The following is an 18,171-nucleotide window of genomic DNA, read 5'->3' on the forward strand; positions in this document are numbered from 1 at the left end:
ACAAAGAAGGGCACTGTATAATGATTAAAGGGACAATTCATAATGAGGATTTAACCGTAATAAACATCTACACACCGAATGACAGGACTCTAAAATACATAAGACAAACTCTAACTGCATTAAAAAGAGAAATTGACAATTCCACAATAATAGTAGGAGACTTGAACACACCACTCTCAGTAAAGAAGAGAACATCTAGAAAGAAACTCAACAAAGAACAGAAGACTAAAGAGCAAAATCAGCCTACTTGACCTCGTAGACGTATGTAGAACACCCACCCAACAGCTGCAAAGTACACATTCTTTTTCAACACACATGGAACGTTCTCCAGAATAGACCACATCTTAGGCTACAGAGCAAACCTCAACAAAATCCAAAACACTGAGGTAGTACAAAGTATCTTCTCTGACCACAATGCCATTAAAGTAGAAATTAACAACAGGAAGAGTGAGAAAAAAAAAAATCAATTACATGGAACCAGAATGACACCCTGCTTAAAAACCACTAGGTAATAGAAGAAATCAGAGATAGAATCCCAAAATTCCTAGAATCAAACAAGAATGAAAACACATCATACCAATACCTTTGGGATACAGCAAAGGCAGTTCTCAGAGGTCAATTTATAACAATAGATACACAGACCAAAAGATAAGAAAGGGACAAAATCAAAACATCAGCTATGCCACTTGAACAAATAAAAAGAGAACAGCAAAAGAAGTCCACACCCACCAGAAGAAAGGAAATAATAGAGATCAAAGCAGAAATAAATGAAATAAAAAACTAGTGCCATAGTTTTTTAGAAATAGAGAATAAAAAAACAATAGAAAGAATCAACCGAACCAAAAGTTGGTTCTTTGAAAGGATCAACAAATTCGACCAACCACTGGCCAAACTGACAAAAGAAAAACAGGAAAGGATGCAGATAACCCAAATAAAAATGAAATGGGGGACGTTACAGCAGACCAAACTGAAATAAAGAAGCATCATAACAGAGTATTAAGAAAAACTATACTCCAACAAATTTGAAAATCTAGAAAGCAGAGACAAATGTCTAGAGACATACTGCCTACCCAAACTAACACAAAATGATGTTAAAAATCTTAACAGACTCATAACAAGAGAAGTGGTTGAAAAGGAAAAGGTAATCAAAAACTCCCCAGGAAAAAAAGAAGTCCTGGCCCAGATGGCTTTACTGGAGAACTCTACCAAACATTCAGAGATGCACTTACACCAGTACTACTCAAACTATTCTAGAACATAGAAAAGGAAGCGACACTTCCAAATTCATTCAATGAAGTCAGCATAGCCCTGACACCAAAACCAGGCAAAGACACCACAAAAAAAAGAAAATTACAGACCAATAATTATTATGAATATAGATGCAAAAATTCTCAACAAAATTCCAGGCAATAGAATTCAGCATCATATAAAAAAAATAATAATAATAAACCACGACCAAGTAGGATTCATGCCAGGTATGCAAGGATGGTTTAACATTAGAAAATCAATCAACATAATCCACCACATAAATAAAAGGAAAGAAAAGAATCACATGATCATCTCAGTCGATGCAGAAAAGGTATTCGACAAAGGCCAAAACCCATTCCTGATAAAAACTCTCAATAAAATAGATATTGAAGGAAAATTTCTCAATATAATAAATAGCATCCATACAAAACCAACGACCAACATCATTCTTAAAGGAGAGAGGCTGAACACATTCCTCTTGAGAACAGGAACAAGGCAGGGATGCCCTTTATCACCACTCCTATTTAACATTCTGTTGGAAGTCCTAACTAGAGCAATAAGGCAAGAAACAGAAAAAAAGGGCATCCAAATCGGTAATAAAGAAGTTAAACTCTTCCTATTTGCAGATGATATGATACTATCCATAGAAAACCAAAAAAGACTCCATGAGAAAACTACCGGGAATAGTAAAAAAAAAATTCAGGAGAGGAGCAGGATGCAAGATAAACATACAAAAATCAGAGATCCATGAAAAGTAAATCACGAAAACAACAGCATTTATAATAGCCCTTTAAAATAAAATACTTGGGAATAAATCTAACCATGGAGGTAAAAGACCTATTCAAAGGAAACTACAAAACACTACTACAAGAAACCAAAAGAGATCTACATAAATGGAAAAACACACCATGCTCATGGATAGGTAGCCTCTAAAAAAAAAAAAAAATTGGGAAAATTACAATTTTACCCCAAACAATTTACAAATACAATGCAATACCGATCCAAATATGAACAACTAAAGAGATGGAAAAACATATCACTAAATTTATATGGAAAGGGAAGAAGCCCCAGATAAGTAAAGCACTATTGAAGAAGAATTAAGTAGGAGCACTTGTACTACCTGACTTCAGAACCTACTATACAGCTATGGTAGTCAAAACAACCTGGTACTGGTACAAGGACAGATGCATTGACCAAGGGAACAGAATTGAGAACCCAAATGTAAATCCATCCGCCTTTGGTCACCTGATCTTCAAAAAGGGCCCAAAATCCATAAAATAGGGAAAAGACAGCCTTTTTAACAAATGGTGCTGGCAAAATTCGATGCCCATCTGCAAAAAAATGTAACAGGACCCATACCTTACACCATGTGCAAAAACTAACTCAAAATGGATCAAAGACCTAAATATAAATCCCAAAACCACGATGTTCTTAGAAGGAAAAGTAGGATCAACACTAAAGGCCCTAACACACAGCATTAACAGGATACAAATCACAACCAACAATATACAAGCTCCAGAGGATAAGCTAGATAACTAAGATCTTCCAAAAATTAAACACTTATGCTCATCAAAAGAGAATCTACCGACTGGAGGGGAAAATTGGCTATCACAAACCAGACAAAAGCCTAGTATCTAAAATCTACAGGAAAATCCAACACCTCTACAACAAAAGGACAAATAATCCAATTAAAACATGGGCAAAGAAAATGAACAGACACTTCGCCAAAGAAGACATTCAAGCAGACAATACACACATGAAGAAAAGCTTGTGATCACTAAGCCATAGACAAATGCAAATCAAAACAACAGTGAGATACCAGCATTATTGGCACAAATCAATAAAGCAGGAAATAACAAATGTTGGAGAGGCTGAGTCGAGATCTAAACTCTTATGCACTGCTCATGAGAATGCAAAATGATACAACCGTTTTGGAAAACGATACAGCGCTTCCCTAGAAAGCTAGAAATAGAAATACCATATGATCCAGCAATCCCACTCCTAGGAATATATCCTAGAGAATAAGAGTCAACACACAAATAGATAAATGCACACCCCTGTTTATTGCAGCTTTGTTCACTGTAGCAAAAAGATGGAAACAACCTAGATGCCCATCAACAGATGAATGGATAAACAAACTGTGGTACATATACACAGTGGAGCATTATGCAATGCTAAAGAACAATGATGAATCTGTGAAGCATCTCATAACATGGATGAATCTGGAAGGCATTATGGTGAGTGAAATAAGTCAATCACAAAAGAACAAATATTGTATGATACGCTTCAGTGGTCTCACCCCATCGGGAGCAAGGAAGGATGGAGAAAACTAAAGATACAAGGGAAAGATTAGTCCAAAGGACTAATGGACCACATCTACCACAGCCCCTACCCGACCGTGTCCAGTATAACTAGATAGATGGTGCCCGGCTAACACCAATGACTGCTCTGACAGAGATCACAGTAGAGGGTCCCAGACAGAGCTGGAGAAAAATGTAGAACAAAATTCAAACTCAAAAAGAAAGACCAGACTTGCTGGCCTGACAGAAACTGGAGAAACCCTGAGGATATGGTGCCCAGACACACTTTCAGCTCAGTGATAAGGCCACTCCTGAGGTTCACCCTTCAGCCAAAGATTGAGCAGGTCCATGCAACAAAACAAGACTAAAGGGGTGCACCAGCCCTGGGGCAGGGACTGGAAGGCAGGAGGGAACAGGAAAGCTGTTAATAGGGAACCCAGGGTTAAGAAGGGAGAGTGTTGACATGTCGTGGAGTTGTTAACCAATGTCATAGAACAGTGTGTGTACTAACTGTTTGAAGAGAAACTAGTTTGTTCTGTAAACCTTCATCTAAAGTACAATTTAAAAAAAGAAATAATAATAATGAAATGAGAAAGATTAAAACTAAATGTGGGAGATGAGAGCCAGTATAATAAGGAAATAAAAGAAAATACATAATAGGAACTCACTACCCTTTTTTTTGCCCTGGAATTATGAGTGCCTAACAATTCCCCAAACACTTGAATTTATCATTGGGAATCTCAATTTCTTTTAGCTACCCATTAAACCATGGGTGAAATATCACAGTTATATTCCATGCCTGATGAGATATAAAAATAAGTTCATTTAATGTGGGTATTTTTATTTACTTCAATGTTTTTTGTAGTTCTAATTTCTTAACATCTCTTGTCCTCATTTCCTCTGTCATATGGAATAGGTTTGACTAGGTGATCTTTTAATTTCCTTAGAATTCTAACTTGCTATAACTTTGCATTTCTACTCACAGAATAAGGTATTTTCTTCACCTTAACAGGTGCTATGGCGATATGATGGCAAGAAACCAGACACCTTAGGACCCAATACTCAGCTTTATAAGTGGATCCCCCAGAATGACCTTCTTGGTAAGATTAGAGAACAAATACTGAAAATATGAGTAACAGCCAATTATCAGAGAGCTAATAGTTCAACAGAAAAATCAATTGTTGAGCATTTACTATTGAAAAACTAAAAAATAAAGCATACCAAAAACCAAACCAAACTCATTGCCCTCAAGTCAGTTCTGACTTATAGAGACCCTATAGAAAGAACTGAGCAGAACTGCCCCATAGGAATTCCAAGGAGCAGTTGGCGGATTCAAACTGCTGACCTTTTGGTTAACAAGCAAGCTCTTAATCACTGTGCCAGTGGGATTCCCAAAAATAAAGCATAAGTTTTTTCTATATGTATTTTCTAGTTCTAGACAGGAAAAAAAAAAAGATGAAAAATAGTCATTGGCATTTTACTATATATAGTCATAATCCTTACGCCCAGAAGCAAGGTATCTGTATTTCAGGAATAATCATCTTTTGCACGGAATTTTTTAATAGCCTCCTGGATCATCTTTCTGTCTCCTAATTCTTTCACCTCATACCTATCCTTTCCATTGCTGGAGAGTGACTCTCCATTTGCTATAAGAAAATATCTAAAATCTTTATCATGAAGTGATGAAACATTTCATGATAAAGGATCACCTTACTTTTTTCTGAGTCCAGACCACTACCATCTCACTTCCTTCTTCCTTGGACACCCTACATATATATCAGGCTCAGTCGTTTTTCTCACTATTTCTCTAAGGGAGTATGTTCTAATGTGTCTTCTTTTTATGCTTATGTTGTTATCTTTATCAAGAATATTTTCCTTCCACTTGTCCACCAGGCAATCTTTTATTCACCTTTCAAGTCTCCAGACACAAACCATTTCTCCCATGAAACCCTCACTACTCCAGTAGACCTAGTTGCTTACCTCTCAGAGGTGTAAAAGCAATTAAATATAGTTTCATAGGCGTGATAATCTGTTTTCTAGATAAGACTGCCTCATTGAGTCCCTTATATTTCCCATTTCTTATTTTATTTCTAAGAATTATAATGAATAATTTTGCTAAATTTCACCCATTCCTAGGTCATCCAAAGACCAAAGCTTTTATAACTCATGGTGGAACCAATGGCATCTATGAGGCTATCTACCACGGGATCCCTATGGTGGGCATTCCCTTGTTTGCGGATCAACCTGATAACATTGTTCGCATGAAGGCCAAGGGGGCAGCAGTGAGTCTGGACATGAACACAATGACAAGTACAGATTTGCTCAATGCTTTGAAGACAGTCATCAACGATCCATCGTGAGTGGTTATAATAACTTTGTTTTGTTTTGTTTGTTTGTTGTTTTTTTGGTGATGTTAGGCAGATAATTTGTTGGAGTTTTGAGGTAATGGGGATGTTTTGAAATAACCAATAAGGAGAATGAGAGGAATCACTGAAGTTGGAAATGGAAGAATTATAAGATAAGAACACAGTTGAAGTAGGGACCATGGATGTTATTACAATATTACTTTTCACAGTTCTGTGACTTTCTCTCAGCATAAGACTCAATAAATTTTTTAAATTATTCTATAGTGGTTTATTTTGAGTAAATCGGCATGACTAATCACCTCAAATTTCCATTACATTTAACGCTTCTCAAAATTTCTATACTAATAATTTTATCCCATCACAAATAAATGGTAAAAAAGTAGACTGAAAAATTATACAATTAAAACCATTGAAAATGAGGGTACTAACCCAAACCCATTGTCATCATGAATGTATGCAAAGTTTTAGGTCTTTTGGTCATGATTATTTTTGTCATATTTGGAAGAATTATAAAATTTAAAAGAGATTGACTTGGAAAATATATGTTGGAATGTCACTGTGGTTGTTGTTAGGTGCCATCGAGTACATTCTGACTCATAGCAACCCTATGTACAACAGGATGAAACACTGCCTGGTCCTGCGCCATCCTCATAATCCTGCTATGTTCGAGCCCATTGTTGCAGCCACTGTGTCAATCCACCTCATTGAGGATCTTCCTCTTTTTCTCTGACCCTCTAATCTACCAAGCATGATGCCCTTCTTCAGGGACTATTCCCTCTTGAGAACATGTCCAAAGTAAATGAGACAAACCCTCGCCATTCTTGCTTGGAAGGAGCATTCTAGCTATACTTCTTCCAAGACAGATTTATTGGTTCTTCTGGAAGTCCGCGGCACACTCAATATTCTTAGTCAACACCATAATTCAAAGGCATCAATTCTTCTTTGGTCTTCTTACTCATTCTCCACCTTTCACATGCATATGAGGTGATTGAAAATACCATTGCTTGGATGAGGCACAACATAGTCCTCAAACTGACATCTTTGTTTTTCAACACTTTAAAGAGGTATCTTGCAGCAGATTTGCCCAATGCAATATTTCATTTCATTTCTTGACTGCTGCTTCCAAGGCCGTTGGTTGTGGATCCAAGTAAAATGAAATCTTTGACAACTTCAATCTTTTCTGCATTTATCATGATATTATTTATTGGTTCAGTTGTGAGAATTTTTGTATTCTTTTTATCGATGTGTAATCCACACTGAAGGCTGTAGCCTTTGATCTTCATTAGTTGGAATGTTGGAATGTTCCTGTTCAAAAGTCAAATTTTCTGAAACCAGAAATATTTGGCGTCCAAATTAACTTAAGACATGTATTAATTTCAGTCATACAATTACTACTATTATGATCATAATTATTAAGTATATATTTTCCCCATTATAAATTTCATAATGACTTTAAGAAGAAATAAAACATTTTATTTGAGAATATATTGGTAATAATAGTGCAGTGGACACTTACATTAAAAAAAAAAAAGTTGCCATAGAGTCGACTCTGACTCTTTGTGACCCTGTAGTACATCTACTACTCGCTTGTTGCCCTGGTGCTGTAGTGGTTAAGAGTTCAGCTGCTCACCAGAATGTCATCAGTTCAAAACCACCAGCTGCTCTTTTGAAACCCTGTGGGACAGTTCTCTGTACCACAGGGTCATTATGAATCAAAATCAATTCGACAGCAAGCGGTTTGGCTTGGTATTGTTCATTCTAAACATTTATCATGTAAGGCACAATTTAATAGCTATAATTATAAAAGGAATATACCTTTCATTTGGGGAGTTCACGTAAAAGAGCATTTCTCTTGTATAGATATCTTTAAACACCTTATAATTTTTAATAAATATAATGGTGGTGTTGAAAATGAAGACAGTTTCCTTATTAGTATATGTATATTGAATGCTTATCACATTATACTAAGTTTTTCACTTGTATTATGTGACTTCCTCATTATATTCTTTCTCTATTAAAATTACAAACAACTTCAGGATTAGTGCCCTCCTCTCAAAAACACAGCTCTCCCAAAGCAGCTTTACCAACTTCCCAGCAGGAAACAGAGAACCCAGTAACCAGCAATGTATGCTTTCCTAATGCCCACCCTTTTCTCCCCCTGTCTTTCAGCCTTCTGTCCTTCCTGCCAGCTGCAGCCCTTTCACCATGAGGCAACTGCTTTGGCCCCAGTCCCCTTGGATTCACCCCGCCCACACAGGACAGCTCCCTGAGTGCCATTTGTCTATTCCTGATGTTCCTTTCTTCCGTTTCTTTTAGTTTCTTCCATACCTTCCACCACCTTCCCCTCCTTTCTCTTAAACACCTGGCTTCATGTGCCATCTTTGCTTCCTCTTGAAAGGCTGTAAAGCACCACTCGATTGGGGAACCACTCCCCAGGCCTGCGAACCCACACTAATAGGATCCCCAGGGCTTTTATTTTATTTTATTTTTTGCTTTGTTTTGTTTACTTTTGTTCGGTTTTGTTTATTTGTTTGTTTCCTTTTTCTTTTCACAACTTTGGAACGCCTTCTAGCAGGGCTACACTGCACAGCTTTGGACAGACTCCCCTAATCTGCACAGCCACGTAGGTGGGATACCTAGGGGCATTCCTTTTTTCTTTCTTTTCTTTTTTCCTTTCTGTCTTTCTTCATTTCTCAGTTCTCATCTCTGTATACTTACCTTCTCTTCCTGTCTCCTGAATATCCGGTGCTGTGTGACACGTATACGTTCTCTAGACAGGTTATACTGTGCAGTCTGGGAGCCACTTTCACGGTCTTTGCAGCCACACTGGTGGGACCCCTGAGGGTTTTCTTTTCTTTCTTGGTTTTTTTTTTTTTTTTTACAAATTTTTATCTAGTTATTTTCTTTTTGTCTTTCCATTTTTCTCTTTTTTTATCTTTTCCTCCATTTTTTGGTTTCTTGTCTCCCCACTCCAATGGCAAGCTCCCTTAGCACTCTTTTTTTGTTTGTTTATTTACTTGTTTTTGCTTCCTGATTCTCTCTCCTCTTTTCCATACCCATAATAGTTCCATCCATAGCAGCCTCCCACCTCCTTCCTGCCTACCTGCACTGAGCACTGAACATCACACCCTTGAGTAGCACAGGCACAGCCTACCAGAATGTGCACAGCAGATTCATAGCCCACCCAGTCAGACCTAGTACATGCCACAAGCAACCCAGTCCAGCCCCTCTTCTTCAGCCTGCCCTGCTACACCATAGCTGAGTGACTGGTCCTGCCCATTAAACAAGGAGGTGAGAAGTATCACAAACACAGATGAGTAAACATCAAAGAGTGCATAGCCTGCCTGCTCAGACATAACCAAATAAAACAAAAAAACAGGACAAAACAAATAGAACTACAATCAATAAATGAAGAAAATAACTACTGAATGCCCCAAGACAGCAGACACCAAAACATATTTTTTAAAAAAAGGACAGGATGGTTCTAGTAAGCATCCAAAATAAAACACCAGATGACTTTCCAGTAGAAGAAAAGGCACTAGAACTACCTGATAGGGAATTCAAATCTCTAATATTCAGAGCTATCCAAGAGTTGAAGCAAAACGCAGAAAAAATTAGAAAAAATAGACAAATTCATGGAAAAGGCAGACAAAGTCATGGAAAATACAGACCAAAAAAAATAAAAAATGGAAGAATTCAGGAAGATAACACAGGAAAAAAATCCCAAATTTGCAACTATAAATCATACAAAAACAGTAACTAAAAATCCAAAAGATAACAAGATTTCAGAAATGGACAGCATCATAGAAGGGCTGAAGAGCAGGTTTGAAACGATGGAAGATAGGATAAGTGAAGTGGAAGACAAACACTTAGATACAACTCTGAGGAAAAGCAGAAAAAAGAAGGAAGAAAAATGAAGAAACCCTGATAATTACATGGGATACGATCAAAAGCAAAAATTTGTGAGTGCTCGGAGTTCCAGAACAGGGGAGAAAACAGAAAACACAGAGAGGATCATTGAAGAACTGCTGACAGAAAACTTCCCTAATATCATGAAAGATGAAAATGTGGCCATTCAAGAAGCCCAAGAAACCCCATATAGGATAGGCTTCAAAAGAAAATCACCAAGGCATGGCATAATCACACTTGCTTAAATGAAAGAAAAAGAAAAAATCCTGAAAGCAGCTCAAAAAAAAACCCCAAAAAGTCATAATACAGAGGAGAAACAAAAGACTAAGCTCTGATTATGCAGCAGAAACCACGCAGGCAAGAAGGCAATATATAAAGGCAAGAAGACCTATACAAAACATTGAAAGAAAAAAATTGCCAACCAAGAATAATAAACTCTGAAAAACTCTCGTTCAAATATGATGGGGAAATTAGGACATTCCCAGATCAACAGAAATTAAGGGAATATGTAAAAACCAAACCAAATGTGCAAGAATTATTAAAAGTTCTTCAGTCTGAGAGCAAACAACATCAGACTACAGCTTGAATCTAGGATGCAAGATTGTACCAGCCAGATACCAACCTAGGAAATGAACTCACAAGGACTATCCAAAATCAAAAGAATTACAACCGGGAACCAGAGGTTAATCTGTAAACAACAACAATATCAGAACAAAAAAAGAGGGAATAAATGGTATAGGTATAGAACTTTCTAATGGAGAGGAAGCCAAAGCGATACAAAGTAATAATAGACTGGTTCAAACCTAGGAAGATAAAACTACAAAGTAACAAAAAGAAAGTTAACAAACCTACTCATCAAAATAAGAAGAAAAACATAAAGTCTCAAAAAAAAAAAAAAAAGAAATCCACAAAAAAGAGGAATTCAGCACAGGAGTGTAAGAAGAACAAAAAGAATCACTACAAATTACAGCAATAAACTCACATCTATCAATAATTACATGGAATGTAAGTGGCCTAAATGCACCCATAAACAGACACAGAGTGACAGGATAGATAGAAAAAAAAAAAAAAAGGATCCATCAGTACTCTGTCTTAGAAGCAAACATGTAAATTTATTGAAAATAAAAGGATGGAAAAAAAGATATATCAAGCAAATAACTTCCAAAAAAGAGCAGAAGTGGCAATTCTAATCTCAGATAAAGTAGACTTTAAAACAAAATCCACCATAAAAGACAAAGAAGGGCACTATATAATGATTAAAGTGACGATCCATCATGAAGATTTAACCATAATAAATATCAACACACCCAATGACAGGGTTCCAAAATACATAAATACATGAAAAGAGAAATTGACAGTTCCACAATAATAGTAGGAGACTTCAATACACCACTCTCAGTATAGAACCGAACATCTAGAAAGAAACTCAACAAAGGTACAGAAGAGCTAAAGGGCATAATCAGCCAACTTGACTTCATAGACATATATAGAACACTCCACCCAACAGCCACAAAGTACACATTTTTTTCTAGTGCACATGGAATGTTCTCCAGAATAGACCACATATTAGGCCACAGAGCAACCCTCAACAAAATTCAAAACACTAAGATAATACAAAGTGTCTTCTCTGACCACAACCCCATCAGAACAGAAGCTAACAACAGGAAGAGTAAGGAAAAAAATCCATTACATGGAACCTAAAAGAACTGGGCACTAGAAGACATCCGAGATGGAGTCCAAAAATTCCTAGACTCAAACAAGAATGAAAACACATCCTACCAACACCTTTGGGACACAGCAAAGGCAGTCCTCAGAGGTCAATTTATAGCAACAGATAAACACATCAAAAAAGAAGAAAGGGACAAAATCAAAACATTAGCTATGCCACTTGAACAAATAGAAAGAGAACAGCAAAAGAAGCCCACAGCTACCAGAAGAAAGGAAATGATAAGGATCAGAGCAGAAATAAAGGCAATAAAGTATAGAAAAACAATAGAAAGAATCAGCAAAACCGAAAGTTGGTTCTTTGAAGGATCAACAAAATCAACAAACCACTGGACAAATTGACAAAAGAAAAACAGGAGAGGATGAAAATAACCTAAATAAGAAATGAAACGGGGGACATTACAGCAGACTCAACTGAAATAAAAAGGATCATAGCAGAGTATTATGAAAAACTATACTCCAACAGATTTGAGAACCTAGAGGACATGGACGAATTTCTAGAAACACACTACCTACCCAAACTAACACAAAATGATGTTGAAAATCCAAATAGACCTTTAAGAGACAAGAGATTGAAAGGGTAAAAAAAAAAAAAAAAACTCCCAACAACAACAACATAAAAAAGGCTCTAGCTCAGACGGCTTCACTGGAGAATTCTACCAAACATTCAGAGAAGAACTTACACCAGTACTATTCACACTATTTCAGAACAGAGAAAAGGAAGCAATACTTCTGAATTAATTCAATGAAGCCAGCATAACCCTAGTAACAAACAAAGACACCACAAAAAAGGAAAATTACAGACCATGAATATAGATGCAAAAATTCTCAACCAAATTCTAGCCAATAGAATACAGCATCATATAATACACTATGACTAAGTAAGATTCATACCAGGTATGCAAGGCAAGTTCAACATTAGGAAATCAATCACATAATCATGTAATCCACCACATAAATAAAAAGAAAGAAAAGAATCACATGATCATCTCAATCGACACAGAAAAGGCATTCAACAAAGGCCAACACCCATTCCTGATAAAAACTCTCAATTAAATAGGTACAGAAGGGAAATTTCTCAACATAATAAAGGGCATCTATGCAAAACCAATGGCCAACACTGTTCTTAATGGAGAGAGGCTGAAAACATTCCCCCTGAGAACAGGAACAAGACAAGGGTGCCCTTTATCACCACTCCTATTTAACATTGTGCTGGAAGTTCTAGCTAAAGCAATAAGCCAAGAAAAAGAAATAATGTGTATCCAAATTGGTAATGTAGTAGTTAAACTGTCCCTATTTGCGAATGATATGATACTGTATATACAAAACCCAAAAGACTCCATGAGAAAACTAGAACTAATAGAAAGATTCAACAGAGTAGCAAGATACGAGATAAACATACAAAAATCAGTTGCATTCCTATACACCAATAAAGAGAACAATAAAACGGAAATCATGAAAACAATACCACTTATAATAGTCCCTAAAAAAACAAAATACTTCAGAATAAATCTAACCAGGGTTGCAAATGACCTATACAAAGAAAACTATAAAACACTACTGCAAGAAACCAAAAGAGATCTACATAAATGGAAAAGCATACCATGCTCAGGGATAGGTAGACTCAACATTGTGAAAATGACAATTCTACCCAAAGCAATTTACAAACACAATACAATCCCAAACCAAATTGCCAACAACAATCTTTAAAGAGATGGAAAAACTTATCACTAAATTTATATGGAAAGAGAAGAAGCCCCAGATAAATAAAGCAATACTGAAGAAGAATTGAGTAGGAAGACTCGCACTACCTGACCTCAGAACCTACTATACAACTATGGTAGTCAAAACACCCTGGTACTTGTACAATGACAGATACATTTACCAAGGGAACAGAATGGAGAACCTAGGTGTAAATCCACTCACCTGTGGTCACCTGATCTTTGACAAGGGCCCAAAGTCCATCAAATGGGGAAAAGACAGCCTTTTTAACAAATGGTGCCGGCAAAACTCGATGTCCATCTGCAAAAAAATGTAACAGGACCCATACCTTACACCATGTGCAAAAACTAACTCAAAATGGATCAAAGACCTAAATATAAATCCAAAAACTATGACGTTCTTAGAAGGAAAAGTAGGATCAACGCTAGAGGCCCTAACACATAGCATTAACAGGATACAAATCACAACCAACAATACACAAGCTCCAGAGGATAAGCTAGATAACTAAAATCTTCTAAAAATTAAACACTTATGCTCATCGAAAGACTTCACCAAAAGAGTAAAAAGAGAACCTACAGACTGGGGGAAAAAAAATTGGCTATTACAAACCAGACAAAAGCCTAGTATCTAAAATCTACAAGAAAATCCAACACCTCTACAACAAAAGGACAAATAATCCAATTAAAACCGTGGGCAAAGGAAATGAACAGACACTTCACCAAAGAAGACATTCAAGCAGCCAATAGACACATGAAGAAATGCTCACGATCACTAGCCGTACGAAGTGCAAATCAAAACAACAGTGAGATTCCATCTCACCCCAGCATTATCGGCATGAATCAATAAAACAGGAAATAACAAATGTTGGAGAGGCTGAGTGAAGATCTAAACTCTTATGCACTGCTCGTGAGAATGCAAAATGATACACCATTTTGGAAAACGATATGGTGCTTCCTTAGAAAGCTAGAAATAGAAATACCATATGATCCAGCAATTCCACTCCTAGGAATATATCCTAGAGAAATAAGAGTTGTCACACAAATATACATATGCACACCCGTGTTTATTGCAGCATTGTTCACAATAGCAAAAAGATGAAAACAACTTAGATGTCCATCAACAGATGAATGGATAAACAAACTGTGGTACGTAGACACAATGGAGTATTATGCAACGATAAAGAACAATGATGAATCTACAAAGCATCTCATAATATGAATGAATCTGGAGGGCATTATGGTGAGCGAAATAAGTCAATCACAAAAGGATAAATATTATATGAGACCACTACTATAAAAACTCATGAAAAGGTTTACACACAAAAAGAAACAATCTTTGTTGGTTACAAGGGAGGGAGTATGGGGATGGAAAAACACTTAATAGGCAATAGATAAGTGGTAATTTTGGTGAAGGGTAAGACAGTACACAATACTGGGGAAACCAGCACAACTTGTACAAGGCAAGGTCATGGAAGCTCCATAGACACATCAAAACACCCTGAGGGACGGAATTGCTAAGCTAAGAGCTCGGGGACCATGGTCCTGGGGAACATCTAGCTCAACTGGCAAAAAATAGTTTACAAAGAAAATGTTCTACACTCTACTTTGGTGAGTAGCATCTGGGGTCTTAAAAGCCTGCGAACAGCCGTCTAGGATAATCCACTGGCCTAGCTCCTTCAGGAGCAAGGAAGAATGAAGAAAACTAAAGATACAAGGGAAAGAGTACTTCAAAGGGCTAATGGACCGCGTCTACCACAGTATCCACCAGAATGAGTCCAGTACAAAAAGATGATGCCCAGCTAACACCAATGACTGCTCTGACAGGGATCACAATAGACGGTCCCAGACAGAGCTGGAGAAAAATGTGGAACAAAATTCTAAGTCAAAAAGAAAGACAAGCCCTGGGGCAAGGAGTACAAGGCAGGAAGAGACAGGAAAGCTGGTAATAGGGAACCCAAGGATGAGAAGGGAGAGTGTTGACATGTTGTGGGGTTGTCAACCAATGTCTTAAAACAATATGTACACTAACTGTTTAATAAGAAACTAGTTTGTTCTGTAAACATTTTTCTAAAGTGGAAAAATAAAAAACCCAGCCCTCTCCCTGCCTTTTTTAAATAACAGGAAGAGAAGTAACCATCATTGCTATTGCTACAGTTCCATACTAGAGCACTTTGAGAGTTCATAAGCCATGTGTTTTACTTACCCTTCTTCCTTGACCACAATCATTTTCATCAGAAAAAGAAAATACAACTGCAATGCCTCAAAGCGCAATATTGAGCACTCTCCAGGTTCTAAAATAACATTACTAACAAGAGCAACAGCAATAATAACAGCAAACATTTCCCAAACCTCTACTACAGGATAGGAACAATTCTAAGTATTCTAAGACTGAGTCCATTATTCCGTGCAATAATCAGATAAAAAAGGCACTATCCCCATCCATTTCATTTTAACAAAGAGACAACTGTGGCACTGAAAGAAAAAATAACTTGCACAAAGCAGGCAGCTAGTAAGTGTCAGAATCAGGATTCAAACCATGGAATTCACGTTCAACCACTCAATCACTGACATAAGGTCAATACCAATTCCTGACCAACCTTGCCTGGACATGACCCTGAATCTCATCATGGACCTGCCACATATTTCTGAACAATGGTGTTATTTTCAACCTTGTACGCTAACAATTTCTTACTGGGTAATTCAAACTCTGCACACTCAAATGATGATGTTTTTCTTTTTCTTTTTTTGCCTTTAGGACTTAGTTTATGTTCTCTGTCCTAAAAATACACGTCTCTCCCAACTTCTGTCTTTCTTTACATCTCTTAAATCTACACATTCAACAAATTTAGGTCTTTAAACTAAAATCTCTATTTCTATCATCATCTCGGAGGAAAATAATATATTTTTCTTCTCATCTTATGTGGCACTAATTTTTACTACCTGCATGAAAATTTTACTTATTTATCTTTTCTGGTTTATTCTCTAAGTTGATGTCTATTTGATTTTTCTTCAGCTACAAAGAGAATGCTATGAGGTTATCAGCCATTCATCATGATCAGCCTGTTAAGCCCCTGGATCGAGCCGTCTTCTGGATCGAGTTTGTCATGCGCCACAAAGGAGCCAAACACCTTCGCCCAGCTGCCCTCAGCCTCACCTGGTACCAGTACCACTCTTTGGATGTGATTGGGTTTCTACTGGCTTGTGTGGTAATTGTTACTTTTCTTGTCATAAAATGTTGCTTGTTTGGTTATCAAAAGTTTTTTAAAACAGGAAAGAAGAAAAAGACCGAGTAGGCCTCTTTTAAGACCCAGTAACATTCAACTCAACTCTTATGGTTCAAGTTGTGGGAAGATTCACCCCCACACTTTGCAAGAGCTGTGCCTTTTCCCAATATTTTACTCTTGGTTAATTGCCATGGTGTTAGTTAATCCATTCTTCCCCAAGGGGGAATAATCCTGTATGTTTTTTGATGAATTCCTCCTCAATATTCCTCTTGAAATAGTTTCACTTATCAGGCGGATTACATTCAAGGTATTATTCTGATTTTGTAAATCCTGAAAAAAAAGTCTACTTTAGTGATGACATGTATAATTTCATAACTGGGAAACAAAATGAAACTCACTGGAGCCTTAACTTGTCGATTTGAAAAAAAAAAACAGAAAGCCTGATGTTTTCATTATAGTTTTTCAGAAATGTTTTCTACATAAACAATACATTCATATGAAATACATGTATCCGCTGTGAAATATAAAGCATTTTTTTCTTGAATTGTTTTCTTTCGGAAGTTCTGAGTGGTTTTAACTGACTTCTTTTATTTATTCATACCTAAAATTATGCAAAACTTCAAAGTCTTTGGTTAAAAAGACTAAAGATATTTTCATACCAACCTTGAATATGCTTGAGTTATTGTTCTCCCCTTATTGAATGACTCTTCGTAATTGGATAGTAAGACATGAAATAAAAGGAGAGAGTAGTTTCCTTGATTAGGAATGATAGGAGGGGCCCAACAAGTTTAGACCAATAACTCTGGATTATAATGTTAAAAGATACTGTAAAAGATACTCATATTTGGCCTTAACTTGTCAGTTCACATACTTTAATACCTAGGATATTTAGGATATAGAAACCCTGGTGACGTAGTGGTTAAGTGCTACAGCTGTTAACCAAGAGGTTTGCAGTTCAAATCCGCCAGGCGCTTCTTGGAAACTCTATGGGGCACTTCTACTCTGTCCTATAGGGTCGTTATGAGTCAGAATCGACTCAACGGCAGTGGGTTTGGTTTTGGTTTTCATAAACCAGAATGCTATAGAAATCTTTTTTATTGATTCTTTCCTCTATCACACAGAAAAAGTAAATTGCAGATAGAATAAAGATGCAAATTTCGTTATGTGCAGCAATTTTAAAACTTATGCATTAGAAAGTATTTGAAAAGGCAAAAAGTTCTCCAAATGTGTCTTTGAATACCAGTAATCAGAGCCTTTGGATTCAGAACAAACAAACCACAGAGAAGGAAGAAACCATTTCTTTGTGTTTTCTTCTACCTGATACAAAATACTTAAAAAATTTGGATGGAAGAAAGATGTACTCAGCATTTTTGACACCTGGAAGTTTTTATAACACTTTTCTGTGTGATAAGCTAGGAGTCCCTGGGTGGCGCAAATGGTTAAGTGCTTGACTACTGTTATGGATTGAATTGTGTCCCACCAAAATGTGTATCGACTTGGCTAGGCCATGATTCCTAGTACTGTGTGGTTGTCCACCATATTGTGATCCGAGGTGATTATCCTATGTATTGTAAATCCTAACCTCTATGATGTTAATGAGAAAGGATTAGAAGTAGTAATGTTAATGAGGCAGGATGCAATGCATAGGATTAAGTTGTATCTTGAGTCAATGTCTTGA

At 36.8% G+C, this 18,171-nt stretch overlaps 1 protein-coding gene across 4 annotated transcripts in view; it reads left to right on the top strand.

Moving 5' to 3' along the window:
• Positions 1-16,709, top strand: part of LOC100677293 (UDP-glucuronosyltransferase 2B31-like) — a 29,956-nt gene extending 13,247 nt beyond the window's left edge. For all 4 annotated transcript variants that reach the window (XM_010595712.3, XM_064285748.1, XM_064285750.1 and 1 more), the window contains 3 exons: positions 4,561-4,648; positions 5,685-5,904; positions 16,283-16,709. In XM_010595712.3, the coding sequence (XP_010594014.2) occupies positions 4,561-4,648; positions 5,685-5,904; positions 16,283-16,562 (588 nt within the window). In that variant the 3' untranslated portion in view covers positions 16,563-16,709. The remainder of the gene's footprint in view (positions 1-4,560; positions 4,649-5,684; positions 5,905-16,282) is intronic.
• Positions 16,710-18,171: the final 1,462 nt, after the last annotated feature.

This window comes from Loxodonta africana, chromosome 5, assembly GCF_030014295.1.
Source record: "Loxodonta africana isolate mLoxAfr1 chromosome 5, mLoxAfr1.hap2, whole genome shotgun sequence".
Taxonomy (NCBI): Eukaryota; Metazoa; Chordata; class Mammalia; order Proboscidea; family Elephantidae; genus Loxodonta; species Loxodonta africana.